Source organism: Mesocricetus auratus, unplaced genomic scaffold (assembly GCF_017639785.1).
Source record: "Mesocricetus auratus isolate SY011 unplaced genomic scaffold, BCM_Maur_2.0 Super-Scaffold_100009, whole genome shotgun sequence".
Taxonomy (NCBI): domain Eukaryota; kingdom Metazoa; phylum Chordata; class Mammalia; order Rodentia; family Cricetidae; genus Mesocricetus; species Mesocricetus auratus.
The window spans coordinates 12,793,894-12,809,219 of NW_024429193.1; the positions used below are offsets into that span (position 1 = coordinate 12,793,894).

At 48.3% G+C, this 15,326-nt stretch overlaps 1 protein-coding gene across 1 annotated transcript in view; it reads right to left on the reverse strand.

Moving 5' to 3' along the window:
* Mcoln3 (mucolipin TRP cation channel 3) overlaps positions 1–15,326 on the reverse strand; it is a 31,274-nt gene continuing 15,948 nt past the window's right edge. The window contains exons 7-13 of the mRNA XM_040751639.1: positions 9,833–9,932; positions 7,267–7,379; positions 7,035–7,184; positions 3,920–4,021; positions 3,710–3,832; positions 1,905–2,111; positions 1–1,061 (exon numbers count right to left, since the gene is read on the reverse strand). Of these exons, the coding sequence (XP_040607573.1) occupies positions 930–1,061; positions 1,905–2,111; positions 3,710–3,832; positions 3,920–4,021; positions 7,035–7,184; positions 7,267–7,379; positions 9,833–9,932 (927 nt within the window). The 3' untranslated portion in view covers positions 1–929. The remainder of the gene's footprint in view (positions 1,062–1,904; positions 2,112–3,709; positions 3,833–3,919; positions 4,022–7,034; positions 7,185–7,266; positions 7,380–9,832; positions 9,933–15,326) is intronic.

The following is a 15,326-nucleotide window of genomic DNA, read 5'->3' on the forward strand; positions in this document are numbered from 1 at the left end:
TTTTGATTTTTTAAAGGTGCTTTTATAAAGTCATTACTACATATAATTGAATTAATGTTTACATAGATAAAGAGTACACAGAATGAGTATTACACCACAAAAACCCCAATACTTGCCCATCAGTGGACTACAAAGTGTGGAGCCTAATTTAGTGCCTTTTCAAGCTACATATGTTTATTTTAAAATTTTGAGCATGGGTTCTCGAACTGCAGTTCATGGAGCCACAGCTCCTGACCCCACATGGCTTTGCTAAGACTGCACAGGCCTACTGAAGGCGCGGTCTAGCACTAGTTTCCCCCTTGCTGCTTGGATGCTAATAATGCATCACCGTTTGCTCAAATACCCCCCCCCCCCCGGCACACTTTAACTTCCGTTCGTGTGTAGAGTCTCTTCCAGCCTTGAACCTTAACACTGAAAGGCAGAGAGAGCTTCTGAATCAATATGAGAACCGTATAGTGGCTGTCTCTAAGAGCCAGGCATCGCTCCGCCGGCTATGCCGGGGGCCTCTCCTGTTCTGTCTTCTTTTAAGGGGAGACTCTAAGATGCAGTGATATCACATGTGTAATAATTTCCCCAACTCTCAGAGAGGGACACTGGGTCATCCAAAGGCACTGGGAGACCGGAGCTCATGTCCCAGTGCTTGACAAACCACATCACAAGGTGAAAGGGTCCAGAGAACACAAGCACAAACTACAGCACCGAGGACGGGGCAATCATCCAGTAGTTTCCCTCGTCAAGTCAGTTATTTCTAAAACGCTAACGTAAGCAGAAAAGACGACAAATACGTTAAAACACAGAGACAGGTCTTGCTGAACCATCGTGAGCTAGCTCAGAATACTCATTATCTGAACACACTGTTGCCTGATCATACTGTCTCTGACTCAACCGCCTACTATGTTTTCCTCTCCGAGCACAGAGACACCTGGTGGTTACTTATTGCAGCAGCAGAATAAAGATGCTGGAGGGTCTTCTAATCTGTATTTCCCAGAACTGGGGAGGTCTTTACAGGCTGCTATAAACTTTCGAAGCTCGGTCTCTGGGAAGCCGTCTTGCTGGTAGTGCTACACAGAAGAAGAGAGATGTCCTTGTTAATAAGGCTCTCTCCGACAGCTGCATTCCAAACTCACAATGGAGCGCTTGGCGATGGAAGGATCTCCCTGGGAGGACAGTTTGCACCACTCCCGGGCGGGCGTTTCTGGGAGTTGTCACCTCCAGAGCCACTGGCAGGCTAGGTAGAAGTGAAAGGGGCCTGAGACTCTACATCAGTCCCTCTATGCTGGCTCCTCCCAGTCTGCTTGTGAATCTTGGCCTCACTCCTCTCCTGGGAAACATTTGCCCAGCTTAGCCCTAAGTCCTCCAATGTCCAGTCAGTCTGCCCTACAGCCCCATGAATTTCCAGGCAGACAGTGTGAAGGAAGCTCCTTGGGTAGACCCTGGTTCAGGCAGCCAGAATCCCAACCTGGCTGGGATGGGAACTGTGAGCATCCTTCATCTTCCACAGATGAACCCCACAAAATCCTGCCTTTCTCAAATGTCTGTTGTGTACACCCAATGCCTACTGACCATTGTTAGCCTAACAAAAGATTATAAAATGTACTTAAGGGTTGGGGACGTACAGTTCAACGGCATGGGTGTGCCTGACACGTGCCAGGCCCTGGGTTTGATCCTTAGTACAACTAACAATGAATTTAAAAAAAAAAAATGGAAGGATAGCTCTCTTATTTTTTGACATGAATATTGAGAAACACGACATCCAACATTCTAGAAATTTCATTTCCCTCTGCTTTTTTCTTTCCCCCCGTTGTTAAAACTGAGTTGCATCTCTCCACCAATGTCCTCCATCTCAGCACTAAGCCACTACACATGTTCTAGAACAGCGGCACCCTGGCTTTTGACGAACCTACCTTAATCGTTTCGTACGTGTCTGTGATCAGCGCAATGAAAAGGCTCAGAATCATGTATATGAAGAGGCTGATGAAGGAGTAGAGGTAGATTCGGCTGAACAGCCACACCAGGTAGCTTTTCTGCTGCATTTTTGCAAACGTGGAAAACATGTCATCTCCATTTATCAGAGAGAAGAGGCACTCGGAGACCCTGTTCAGGGACCGGAACTGTGGAAGGGGCAGGAAACGTTTCGTTTTTCCCACGTTCCTTCATGTGGGAGACCTGCTACTCCAGGTGACACTTTCCCACAACCACCCCAGGTACCCACAAGCATTTGCTTTGCTGCATATGCTGTGTCCTCGACTGCTGCTTTGTCTGGGGCCAAGCGGCTCTTTCTCAATGCTCCTCTGAGCTGCGGCAGCCTGGGCAAGAGCAGGAAGGGCTGCTCTGCTCTCTCAGGGCCATTCAGAGTCAGGCTTTCCCTTCCTCTCCCTTCCCCTCCCCCTTCTCCATCCTTCTCCTCCCTTCCTCTCCCTTCCCCTCCCCTCCATTCCTCTCCCTCCCTTCCTCTCCATTCCCCTCCCCTCCATTCCTCTCCCTCCCTTCCTCTCCCTTCCCCTCCCTCCCTTCCTCTCCCTTTCCCTCCCCTCCCTTCCTCTCCCTTTCCCTCCCCTCCCTTCCTCTCCCTTTCCCTCCCCTCCCCTCCTCTCCCTCCCCATCCTTCTCCTCCCTTTCTCTCCCTTCCCCTCCCTCCCTTCCTCTCCCTTCCCCTCCCTCCCTTCCTCTCCCTTCCCCTCCCCTCCCTTTCTCTCCCTTCCCCTCCCCTCTCCTCCCTTCCTGTTCCCTCTCTTCCCTACCTTCCCCTCCCTCCTCTCCCCCTTTCCCTTTCACAGAAGGAAACCCTTGAAATGCTTCAAAGGCTTCCGCAGAAACATCCAGGTTCCTGATTCTCCTGTCCTTAATCTCATTTCAAGCTCATCCCCAGTCAAGATAATGTCTAGCATTCAAGACAACAGTTCTCACAGCAGACTTTTCAAATATTCCCACAGGTTTTCTCCCCCCTATAGTTGTATACATGCATATCGGTGAATTCAAATGGACTAAACAACTTCACTGGCTGTAGATGGAGCACAATTATCTAATGTATTCCAAACGGGATTTCAGGCAGTGGAGTGGATCAATGATTCTCACAGGCTGCTCACATTTGACTGGGTTATAAATAGTGATGCACTCGCTCTTGGTCCCACACGTGGGTGCAGATATATATGACTTTCCACACCTTAAGGCTGAATCACGTGACCAGAGGAGCTCGTTTAAGGGGGATAACACTGTTAGCAGTTGAAGGGCGTTGGTTGGGGGAGTCAGTGTGGGGTCCTTGGTAGACTGACCATACTACTGTGTCTGGCTCCGCATGTATGTGCATGTGGGAATCACTAATCAGAATCATTGGGTTACAAAAAAAAAAAAAAAAGGACACGAAGTTAGAACCTGAGAGGAACTGGGAGGCATAAGGATGAATATGATCAAAATATGCTGTGCATTAGGTGTGAGATCCTCAATGAATAAATAAAAGTATGAATATCTTTTAAAAGAATAAAACAGCAAAATAGGTATGTTGGCACATTCCCGTCATCCCAGCACTTGGGAGACACAGGCAGGAGGACCAGGACTCCAAGGCCATTCTTGACTGCATACGTGAGTTCAAGGCCAACTTGAACACAAACAAAAATATAAATGAATAAAAAGCAGTAGTCATTAAAAACCGAAGCCACTGCCCTTGTTGTTTGAGGTTAATAACGTCAGGAAAAAAGTTGGCTACCAGTACCTTGTCGTGGTAAGGGCCCAGCACAATCCATCCACAAAAGCAATAGCCTAGATAGATCATAGCGGCGCAGCAGCAGAACCTGACGACGCTGGGCAGCGCTGCCTGGAGGGTCAGAATAAGGAGCTGTGGGAGGAAGAGGGGGCATTAGGATCCCGTCCTTTAGTCAAAGCAGTGGAGTAAAGTTCTGCTCAGTTCCTTAGTATGCCTTACGTTGTATTTCGCAAAGAAACCCAGGTATCGGATGACGCCAATCCACACAAGCATGGTGGACATCCCAAGAAATATGCTGCAGACATCGTAGCTTGTGAGACTCTAGACAGAATGGGAAAGGTGGGTTAAATAGCAATATGCCAGTTGGGCCAGAAATATCAAGCAGCTATGCACCGGGAGCTGCTCTGGTGCGAAGGATAAAGCAATTGACAGGGTTTTTTTTACCCTCATGAAGATTACGCTCCAGTGGAACGTGTGGAGCACAAACAGCATTGGGTGGGCGCAGCCTTCGGCACATTCACTGATGGTGAACGCTAATGAAGAAGGCCAGTCAGAGAGGGAGAGAGGGAATGAGCATGAGTCTGCAATTTGAAATAGGTCGAGCAGGGGAAAACAATCTCAATGAGTAAGTGACACGGAAGCAAAGATCTGGAAGAAACGAGGAAGAAAGTCAAGCAAAACATCTGGAAGACCCTTCGGCATACAGAGCAGCGCGTGCAAGGGACCCGAGGCAGCGAGGAACCAGGCGAGAGGTGAACCAAAGACGGAGCACGGAGACACGGGGGTAAGGGTGGGTAGTGTAAGACCTCACGGGTACTCAAGGCTGCGGTTTTTGCCTGGAAAGGCCAGGGAGATCTGAGAGCCTTGCATAGGAGCAGCACGACCCAATGCTGGCCATGTGGTTGGCAGCAGACTGTTGGGGGAACGAGAAGGGTACTGAAGAAGCGCAGGTGACAGCTGGTGATAACTTGGAACTGTGAAGGTGATGGGGTCATTTTCCAAGGTGGGACATGTAGGCTCCCCCTGGGATTCGGCCAGGCAGTGGGGAGATTCGTAAAAAAGAGGAACTTCAGTGAATGCAAGACTTGGGGCGTGAACATACCGAGAGCTGCTGTTAATGGACACTGGAGAGGCAATTCGAGAAGAGGATTTGGATTGAGGAGGACTGGGGGAGTTCTGAGGTGGGTGTGTCAAATCCGAGAAGATACATGGATAGTCCAGAGAAGATACGGGGTCAGCACTTGGGCATTCAGGAGACAGCACAGAGACTTCCAAGGTGGAGTTCCAGATTGGCAAACACTGGCAAGTGAATACCAGCCTATCTATCTGGGTCAGGACGATAACACTACCAAGGCAGTGGCAGGAAAGAGCTGTCCAAGCACACGGGGGCCTGGCCAAGTGAGAGGGAACCAGCGAGGAAAGCTCCCAATGCCAGCCAGGGATCGGGAGGAAGCCTAGGGAAGTGTCGCTTCAGCTGAAAGAGGACTCATCACAAACCGGATGGGCAGTGGAAAGCTACTGATGGGAAATGGTCCACGGGACATCTGCAGAAAGGAATCTCCACGGGGAAGTGAGGGTTGGAAGGCATACTAGAAGTGGGAGGGGGGGCGGGGACAGACGGACACGACAGAACCATCGGCGAGGGACTATTGTGAGATCTTTACTAGGGGAATAGCTGGGTAGAGGAACTGGGATTTTAATTTTACAAAAGAAGCAACAGCAGCATGAGAAAGTTGCAGGAGACGAGACTTGCCAGAGAGGAGAAAGAGTCGCTGAAGCTACGTCCTCCACTAAGAGCCTGGGGTCAGCTTCAGAGAGGCACCTGAAGGAGCTAGACTTGGACAGCTCCCTAAATCATTCGCAGCGTGAGAACGTAGAGACACTGGAGGTGGGGGGGGGGGGGCGGACAGACGACTGTGGAAGGCGTGTCCCTGTGATGGAACAGGAAGTGAGGTGGGGCGGGCAGGGGGCGGGGTGTGCTAGGGGTTTCAGAAGAGAAAAAGAAGGTCAAGAAAATGCTGGACACTACTAAGGGCTCACAGAAGAGAAAAAGAAGGTCCAGAAAATGAAGAAAATGCTGGACACTACTAAGGGCTCACCGAAGGAAATGATAGTTGAGGTTGATAAAAAGAAAATGAATAATTGTGCCATGTATGGTATGTGCCTGTAATCCCAGAATTTGTGGGGATCAGAGTTCAAGGTCAGTCTCAGCTACATGGTGAGTTTGAAGATAGCCTGAGCTGCATGAGATCCTATCTCAAACGTAACTAATTAAATAAATAAAGATGTACTACATACAAATCCACCGTCTTTTTTTTTCTTTTGTTCCCTAAAGTTAAACTACTCAAATGGCAGCAGCTGGCCCACGGTGAACAGCGTTATACCCCGCCTCCTTCTCAAGCATGTGTCTACTAATCCCCAGATCCTCCTGCAGGTGAGTGTGACAGCTCCACTCCAGAGCATGTGAACAGAAACGAAATCTGCTGACCCCGAGCCTGGGCCCCGTGACACGGGAGGGCTGCCACTGGCTGATGTTTTCACTTCCCACAGGCCGAGCCAGGTCACAAGGCAGCCCCGTGTCAGCCATGAAGTCAGGAAGAGCCCTCAACTTCTGACAAAGAACACGTGAAGAGAGCTCAGGTTCCTGAATGACTTACCAACACAGAGCCCCACCCTGACTGTTTCAGAAAAGAGAGCAAGCTGCCCTTTGACCCTGCCCCAGTGTGTTGAGTCTCTACCGAGGTTTATAACCAGCTTCCTAGGTGATGTGCAGTTAATTACAGCAAGGACAGGGAGGTATAGAGTTGAGCAAAATCTGTCTGAACGCTGTTAATCTTTAAATTTTTGTTTGTAAAGAATGATTAATCCTAGACCAGATTCGTCTCATTTCCAGAGAATAATATCGATGGAAAAGTAAGAACATAAGCATATTTGGGAGAGGAAATCAAGGTAGAAATGCACAGGGTCATGCCTTGACCTCACTCTACCTCCCCAATACTTTTTTTCTGGTCGAATACACAATTTTAACATTTCCTTTGAAGACTCTCAGCTGATTCCCTTAGTGTACACATGGCCTAGGTATCTGTTTGAACTCTCTTGGTATAGCCCAGAGCATTTTGTGACCACTCAGGATTCTCACCTATATTTATGGATTATGACTTTTTTAAACTCTGGTCAGTAGACTCATGCTGGAGTTAAGAAAACTGCTCTTGTCGGTTTCCATTTGATTGAACACAAAGCTCAGAAGAAAGCATTTGCTTTGAATTTCTTCCTAGTTTGGAAAATACACTTTAGCATTGTGGTAACACATTTGGGGGAGAAAAAGAGTTTTTACCTTGGCTTGGATTTCCATTTTCAGAACTGATCCAACGATGGTCAGAATGTCACTAATGATGATCATAATGTACCATCCATTGATGAACTCCATTTGATCAGAGGCAGAAACTTCCTTCTTATAGTGGAGAAGGAAAAAGCTGACAAATTCCTTTTGGGAAGGGGAGAGAGCCTGTGAGCATGCTGCCCCTGTGGCTGGGCATGTCGTGGCTTCTCGGGGAGCAGCGCCCTACCTGCTGGAGCTGAAGACCCCTAATCACAGACCTGGCACAGAGCACCAGCGAGGAGAGGCAGGTCAGAATAACAAAGGCATCGAAGATCATCATGTAGTGGGTGTTCTTCTGAACTGGAAGACAGAGGGCCCTGGGTGTCCATGGGTGAGGCATTAATATGATGATGCTGGCTTCTTTTTATAGTAATTTAGATAATTCAAACATTTCAGAGTGACAACAACAACAAAAAAGGAACTTATGAGCCATTCTTCCCATTAGTATTTAAAGAAAGCTGAGGAGCCTTCGTTAAAGAAAAGAAAAGAAAGCCACTCCAAATCAAAGATCTTTAATTATCAGTTTGTGGTCTTTATGCTGAAAAGGTTCCCCTTGCTGGGTGTGATGGTGGCACGTCTATAATCTCAGCACTTGGGAGCAAGGAGCGGAACGATTACCAGGAGGTCTAGGCTACCGTGGATTATCTACTATGCTTGAGGCCAGCCTGGGCTACATAGAGTGAAATCCTTTCAAAACAAGTCAATCAGCCAACCAATAAGCCTCCCTGCATTGCTTGTTAACGTGCTTAGCAGGGTAAAAAACATTCATGAAGCACCCCATGCACCTGCCACTTTTCTAGGTACGGGGACACAGAGGTAAACAAGGCAGACACAGCTGTAAACAAGGCAGACACAGCTGTAAACAAGGCCTAATGAGAGCATCTTTGCCAGCAGGACGAGCAAAGGAGGAAACAGGCACATGGACCCCACAACCACACCGTGCTCAGCACAGCTGACTGGGTCCCAAGCACCCTGTGTGCACAGGATCCTCACAATAGCCCCCCGCGAGGCTGTCATGAGACTGAAACACAGAGAGGCCACATAACTTGTCTAAGTGACACGGTAGGTGGCCCAGTGGGCACTCAGTCCTTCACAGCCTGCTTCCACCACCTCCCACTCTGCATCGGGTTCATTTCCTGTTGTTTTAGAATCACTAGGGGACATCCTCAGCTCTTGCCGTGAACTACTGAACCAGAAGTGCTGTGTCACTAAGCCCTCAGACAAGGCTAATGTTTCAGAGCCATCTCTGCATTCTGGAGGAGGCAGCCAGGAAAGAGGCCTCACCAAGGCTGTAACAGAGCTTTGGATGACAAGAAATGACCAGCTTCCGACAGGCTTGGTGGCAGAAACCTAAAGTCCCAGCACTTAGAGGCCAAGGCAGGAAGAGATTGTGAGTGTGAGGACAGCCTGGGCTATGTAGAGAGACCCTGTTTAAACAATGGAGGAGGAGGAGGAGGAGGAGGAGGAGGAGGAGGAGGAGGAGGAGGAGGAGGAGGAGGAGGAGGGAAGCAAGGGAGGATAACCTTTGTTCAGCCACACTGAAATCCTGGAGAATCGTAAGTGCAAAGCCAAGGCCCACGTAATGAGCCTGTCTCCAGCAGTCAGGCTGCTGTGCGCTGACAGGGCCGTCAAGTAGTTTCAGAAAGTGCTGGAATAAAGCAAACAGGATGTTTGCCAAGTGGCTTCTAATGGCTGCTGAAATGTCTAACTCTGCCTTAGAAAGACCTAAAACCCAAGAAACAAACATCTGAGAGGCAGCCTCTGTGCCCCACATTTCGTAGGCTCCCCTTTTCCTTCGTGGGGTGCTGCTCACGGCTCACAGCTGGCAAAACAGACTTGCAGGCCACACAGACAAGTCTGTGACGGCGATGAAACTTGAGATGGGAGAGCCTCACACACTCGAAGCTGCCTCCCGGTGCAAATAGCACCAGCAGGACTGTTTCACTCCACGGACTCATCATGGATGGTCACCTGGGGCTTGGGAAACCTGTCAGAAACAAACCCTGCAACAGGAATTACCCTTTTGCTGGACTGCTGGACAGCACTTACACATTCTGGACCCTGCCAGACTGACCAATTGTCTTGGGTAAAGCAGAGGAACCTGTGTCTTAGCAGGTATCCAAGTAGCCTCTTCTGGGTAGACGCCTGAAGTTCTCATGGAATCGGTACAGTGCAGCCTTCCGTTCAGGCTACTTAAGAGCACCTAGAAAACGACTTGGAAATCCTTTCCTGGCAGAATTTTCCAGTGCCTGACAGGACTCATTCTGACCTGAATTTTTGTTCATGTCTTCAGGACAGACTGTTTCCACGTTACTCTACTTTTAAAGCCAGACAGAAGATGACTATGTGACATAGCTTCGAGGTCAAATCCCACCTGACATCTCCCTCCCTGTAAGACCGCGGGTCACCACACTTTACTTCTGAGCCCTGGTTTCTCCACTCTGCTGATCACTGAGATATTTAAAAATAACAGCATGAGGAAAATGGGCGTGCGTGGGCTTGTTTCGCAGAACTGAGTGTGTAGTTAGTAAGGAGGAGGCAGGTGGGGACTTATGGAGAAGGTAAAGAACCCTTGGACGCCGCATGCTGTCTGAGACACCGGACATCAACAGCAAAGTGATCTGCTTACAGAACATCAAGAGACTTGGAGCTAGCTCAGTCTTTTACCTAGTGGCCCTTGTGTCCCGCAAGCAGTAGTCTAATGTTTAGTTAATACATTGCCATCCTGCAAATGAGTGGGGCTTATTACTCACGTGATCCGGATACGTGCCAGTCTTTGCATTCTCTGATAGAAATGTCATTGTCTAGACTTATTTTGATTCTTCCACTGTGAGCCTTGTTGTCAAATGTTATCTGGAAAGACAAGAAAAAGGGTCTAGTATGCGTAACTACGTTTTGAAGTCAAACCAGCTCTCTGAATCCATCAGGAAGCGGTTCCCCGAAGGACACAGGAGATGCCGATTCTCATCTCTGACCACATGGTCCCTGAAGAGAACCCACTTATTTCTCTATGGGTTGATAGTAGTGAATTAGATCGCTATAGAGAGATCTTAGTGCCCTGTTCTTCTAGGATGCATTCCAGCCCTGGACACCTTAGCTAACAAGAGTGACTTCACCTCCTTCCTATTCTAGAAATCCACGTGGCAGGAGTTCATACAGGTTAGCTCTGACTGTTTGGCGTCTGGGGAATCACGGCACAGAAGCATCACTTCTGCCTATAGACACCGCAAATGGAGAGGCTTTTGCTTTTGTTTTCATTTTCATTTCGGGACTAGATTTCTCCGTCACTCTGGTATCCCGTTTATTACAAAGAGCTTGGTGACATGGTTGCCAGCATGTCCTGCTTCTGAGATAACCGATAAAAATGCTAGGTGCGAGCATCACACAGCTACACAGTGCCTTCTGTTGTCCCCCCACATCTCCTTCTAAGCCCCTTGCTTCCTCCATGTAGACAAAAGGAAGGAAAGGCAAGAAAATTCACCTCTATCTTCCCTTTCTCACCAAAGGATGGGAAAACCTCAGTTAAAGGTCCTTCATTTACTGCCCAGCCCTAAATAAACCTTTACCTCACCCCACTCCACCCCAATGCTGGGGAGCATAAGAGAGGGGGGGCCAGGAAGACTGTCAGAGTCAAAAGATGGGGGCTGCTGTGAAAATGTGTCATATGAACACACAGCCACCAGACACCCAACTTTTTGGCAGAGATGAGGGAAAGACACACGAGACTCCACCCCCTCCCCGCCACTAAGGGCCCATTGGCAGGTGGTGGCTACTGGGGGAGGAGGGGTCATTTTTGTTTGGGTGTATGGCCTCTGCTATGTCTTCCATGCTCTGGGGAATGGCCTCATACCCATGCACAGACAGCCTGACTGGACTAAGTGTGGGGTGTAGAGCAGGGTGTACAGGGTCTGGAAGAGGGGGACACTGCTGGAGAATATGATCAAAATGCATTGTACTTATCTACGAAATCCTCAAAGAACTTTAAAAAATGCTTAAAAAACTCTGCCATGTAAGTGAATTTTGTTGAGGCTTCTCCACACAGGGGAGGCAGACAGAGCCCAAGTGACTAGAGTATCGCACAATGCTATATATATTTGCAAGAACTTCTACCATAGCAAAAACTAAACCTTTTACAACAGTTTGGAAAGAACTGCTCAGAAATCCCTGAAGTTGCTTGTATCAGAAGACCAAAGCATGCATTGCTAAGATATGTGATTTGAAGTCACTGCAAAGAGTCTAGTCACTCTGTGTCCCCTCAAAATGTAGTGTCAGCTTTGGTCCCCACACAACTGAGGCCACTACCATTGGCTGCCCTCCCACAGTGACTGAAGGACACAGCTAACACAAGGAGACATCCATGTCATTTGACGGGGGGGGGAATGCTCTTGCCAATGAGAGAGCATCTTTTCCCACACGGAGAGCCTCAAGGACTGTTAGGGACTCGGTAGATGTCTTGGGTTGCATCTCAGCAGATGCTCAATCTCGCCAAGGAGAAAGGATGCTGGGTGAGATTTACGAAGAGTATCACAGAAATAAAGGCTGTAACATTTAAAGATGCAAGCACTCGCTATGCATGCATGAGGCCTGGTGTTCAGATCCCCCAGAACCCATGTGAAAGCCAGGCAAACATGGTGGCTGCCTCTAACACTTGAGAAAGTAAGACAAGGGATCTCCTAAGCAGGCGGGTTAGCCAGACTCGCCAGAATTGGTGAACTCTGGGTTCAATGAGGGAAACTATCGACCTGCCTCAATATATGAAGGGGGTGCCGGGCGCAGTGGCGCACGCCTGTAGTCCCAGCTACTCGGGAGACTGAGACAGGAGGATCGCTTGAGTCCAGGAGTTCTGGGCTGTAGTGCGCTATGCCGATCGGGTGTCCGCACTAAGTTCGGCATCAATATGGTGACCTCCCGGGAGCGGGGGGCCACCAGGTTGCCTAAGGAGGGGTGAACCGGCCCAGGTCAGAAACGGAGCAGGTCAAAACTCCCGTGCTGATAAATATATGAAGGGGCAAGCAATCAATGAAGCCTTCTAATGTTAGCATATACATGCACCCACATATGCATGTGCCCACACACGTGTAGACACACATATACATGTGCACATACAATACAAGCAATCAATGAAGCCTTCTAATGTTAGCATATACATGCACCCACATATGCATGTGCCCACACACGTGTAGACACACATATACATGTGCACATACAATACAAGCAATCAAGGAAGCCTTCTAATGTTAGCATATACATGCACCCACATATGCATGTGCCCACACACGTGTAGACACACATATACATGTGCACATACAATACAAGCAATCAATGAAGCCTTCTAATGTTAGCATATACATGCACCCACATATGCATGTGCCCACACACGTGTAGACACACATATACATGTGCACATACAATACAAGCAATCAAGGAAGCCTTCTAATGTTAGCATATACATGCACCCACATATGCATGTGCCCACACACGTGTAGACACACATATACATGTGCACATACAATACAAACACACATCATGTGCCACACACATGTAAACACATATACACACCACATATGCACACACAAAGGAATTCAGATGTTTATACACCTAATGAAGAGTCTCAAAAAACATCATGGGAGACTTCCGAATATAGATGGACCATTTTTTCTGTTGTAAATCCAACTTAGCATATGCGGGTAAAAACTAAATACTTTTTCAATGAATCTGAGACTTAGATATCCAAATCGAGCCATTGGAAAGGGCCCAGCTTTCACAAGAATTTTCTTGATTCATTCAATCAATATTAGCATCACCTACTGTGTGCTACTTGAGAGGAAAGATTAATAAGAGGACCAAAAGCTTCAAGGAGCCTCCAGTATAACATAGATGATGTCAAACACCTAGAAAATGCTAGAATAAAGAGTAAAGTGTGAACCACATCAAATATAAAAAAGAGAGAGGGGAGGGAAACAAAATGAAAGCTGAAAGGAGAAAAATAAACCAGAGCACTTCCTGGGAGATTATAGAATGCGTTTATAACTGAAGAATCACAAGAAGTCAAACAAGAAGGCATCAAGACTGTACGAATTCTGAAAACACCATTCTTCAAACTCAAAATAGAGAAGACGTGATGTTATCTCAAAATCTTTAGTATCAAAAAAAATCTTTAGTATCAGGTGATATTGGTAGTTCATAGCTTCCTGGTTGATACCAGGATCAACATGAATATTCAGACTCCTCTTCATGTTTGAATGCTTTTTCATGTTTAACTTCTCCATGGCCATTATATTACATGATGGAATATTACTTCACCCCTACTCCTGATAACTCCATTTTCACAACCAATTAATCAAGCTTCACGAATACAAGCTACTGCAAAGGCCATACAAATGAGGCAATATATGTATGGATCAAACAAAAGAAAGATGTAACATGATAAATAAAAGACCCAGAGACTGATATTGGGGTTCAAGCTTCAAGCTGCAGATCAGAAAAGCAAACCAGCTGGGCACTAGCTCTCACTCTAGCTCAGACTGATACACGACCCTGGCCCCACCAAACCTCAGACTGAAGCCTCTCCTCAGCGTGGCTGGAGAATCCTGAGACTTCAGTGTCTTCCTATAGTCAATGTGGCTGGAGAACGAACGCCTGATCCTGACTTCTGCACACCCTGCTCCTGTCTTTTATACCCCTCTAGTGCTGGGATTAAAGGCGTGTGATCCCGGGTGCTGACATCATCTTTGTGTGAACTGTTTCTCTTTAGGACTGGATCACTCTTGTGTAGATCTGGGTGGCCTTGAACACCCAGAGATCCGTCTGTCTCTTAATCCTGAGTCCTAGGATAACAGGTGTGTAATCCTAGCTTCTGGCTGCTGGGATTAAAGTGTGTGCCTGATCTTTGTTATCTTGAGGCTGACTTTTCTTTCTGAATCCTCAGGCAAGCTTTAATAAATCATAAGTAATGTATCACCGCAGAAAGCTTCCAAATTCTGTCCTACATGTGGCCAAACAGAATGTGTTATTGATTTTTTTAAATCAGACATTTATCCACGTTTATCACATATGTGTATGTGTGTGTTTGAGCACATAGCACATGCCTCAGTGCACATGTAGAGGTCAGAAGACGACTTGCAGGATTAGTTCTCTCTTTCCACCATGTGGAAGGCCATCAGCTCGGCCCCAAGTGTCCTCCCCTGCTGAGCATCTTAGCACCCACATTTGCCCTCTGAAGTACTGAACCCTTTGAGCACCTGCACTACAGGGACTTGGCAGCTCCATCTGCAACTGGAATTCATACAACACAGAGGGAGTGGAAGAGGAGACGCAAAACAGAGCACTCGGCCTCACGGGGAAGCTGGAGCCGTAACATCCGTGACGGGGAAAGTCTACAACAACCCCTGCGCTCTCTCTCTCTCTCTCTCCCTCTCTCCCTCCCTCCCTCCCTCCCTCCCTCTCTCTCTCTCTCTCTCTCTCTCTCTCTCTCTCACACACACACACACACCCTCTCTCTCTGTCACACATTCTTCTCTCTCTCTTTTTCTCTCTCTCTCTCACACACATACACACACACTCCCTCTCTCTGTGTCACACCTTCTCCCTCTGTCTCTGTCTCTGTCTCTGTTTCTCTCTCTCTCTCTCTCTCTCTCTCTCTCTCTCTCTCACACACACACACACACACACACACACACACACACAAACACTCACTGCTCCTTTGGCATTTGGTCATCTGCCTTGCACCAGGCCCCAGGCTGCATGAGCAGCGGCAGACAAGCTAAGTCCCTCCTTGCAGGACAGGCAATGAGGTGCGGAAGGCAAACAAGCAACTGCAGAGCAGAGCAGCTGCAGCAGTGTCCCCAGGCACAGCACGGGTGGGACATCCTACAATCTGCAGAGCAGAGCAGCTGCAGCAGTGTCCCCAGGCACAGCGCGGGTGGGACATCCTACAATCTGCAGAGCAGAGCAGCTGCAGCAGTGTCCCCAGGCACAGCACGGGTGGGACATCCTACAATCTGCAGAGCAGAGCAGCTGCAGCAGTGTCCCCAGGCACAGCACGGGTGGGACATCCTACAATCTGCAGAGCAGAGCAGCTGCAGCAGTGTCCCCAGGCACGTGCACGCACAGGTGGGACATCCTACAATCTGCAGAGCAGAGCAGCTGCAGCAGTGTCCCCAGGCACAGCACGGGTGGGACATCCTACAATCTGCAGAGCAGAGCAGCTGCAGCATTTCCCCAGGCACAGCACGGGTGGGACATCCT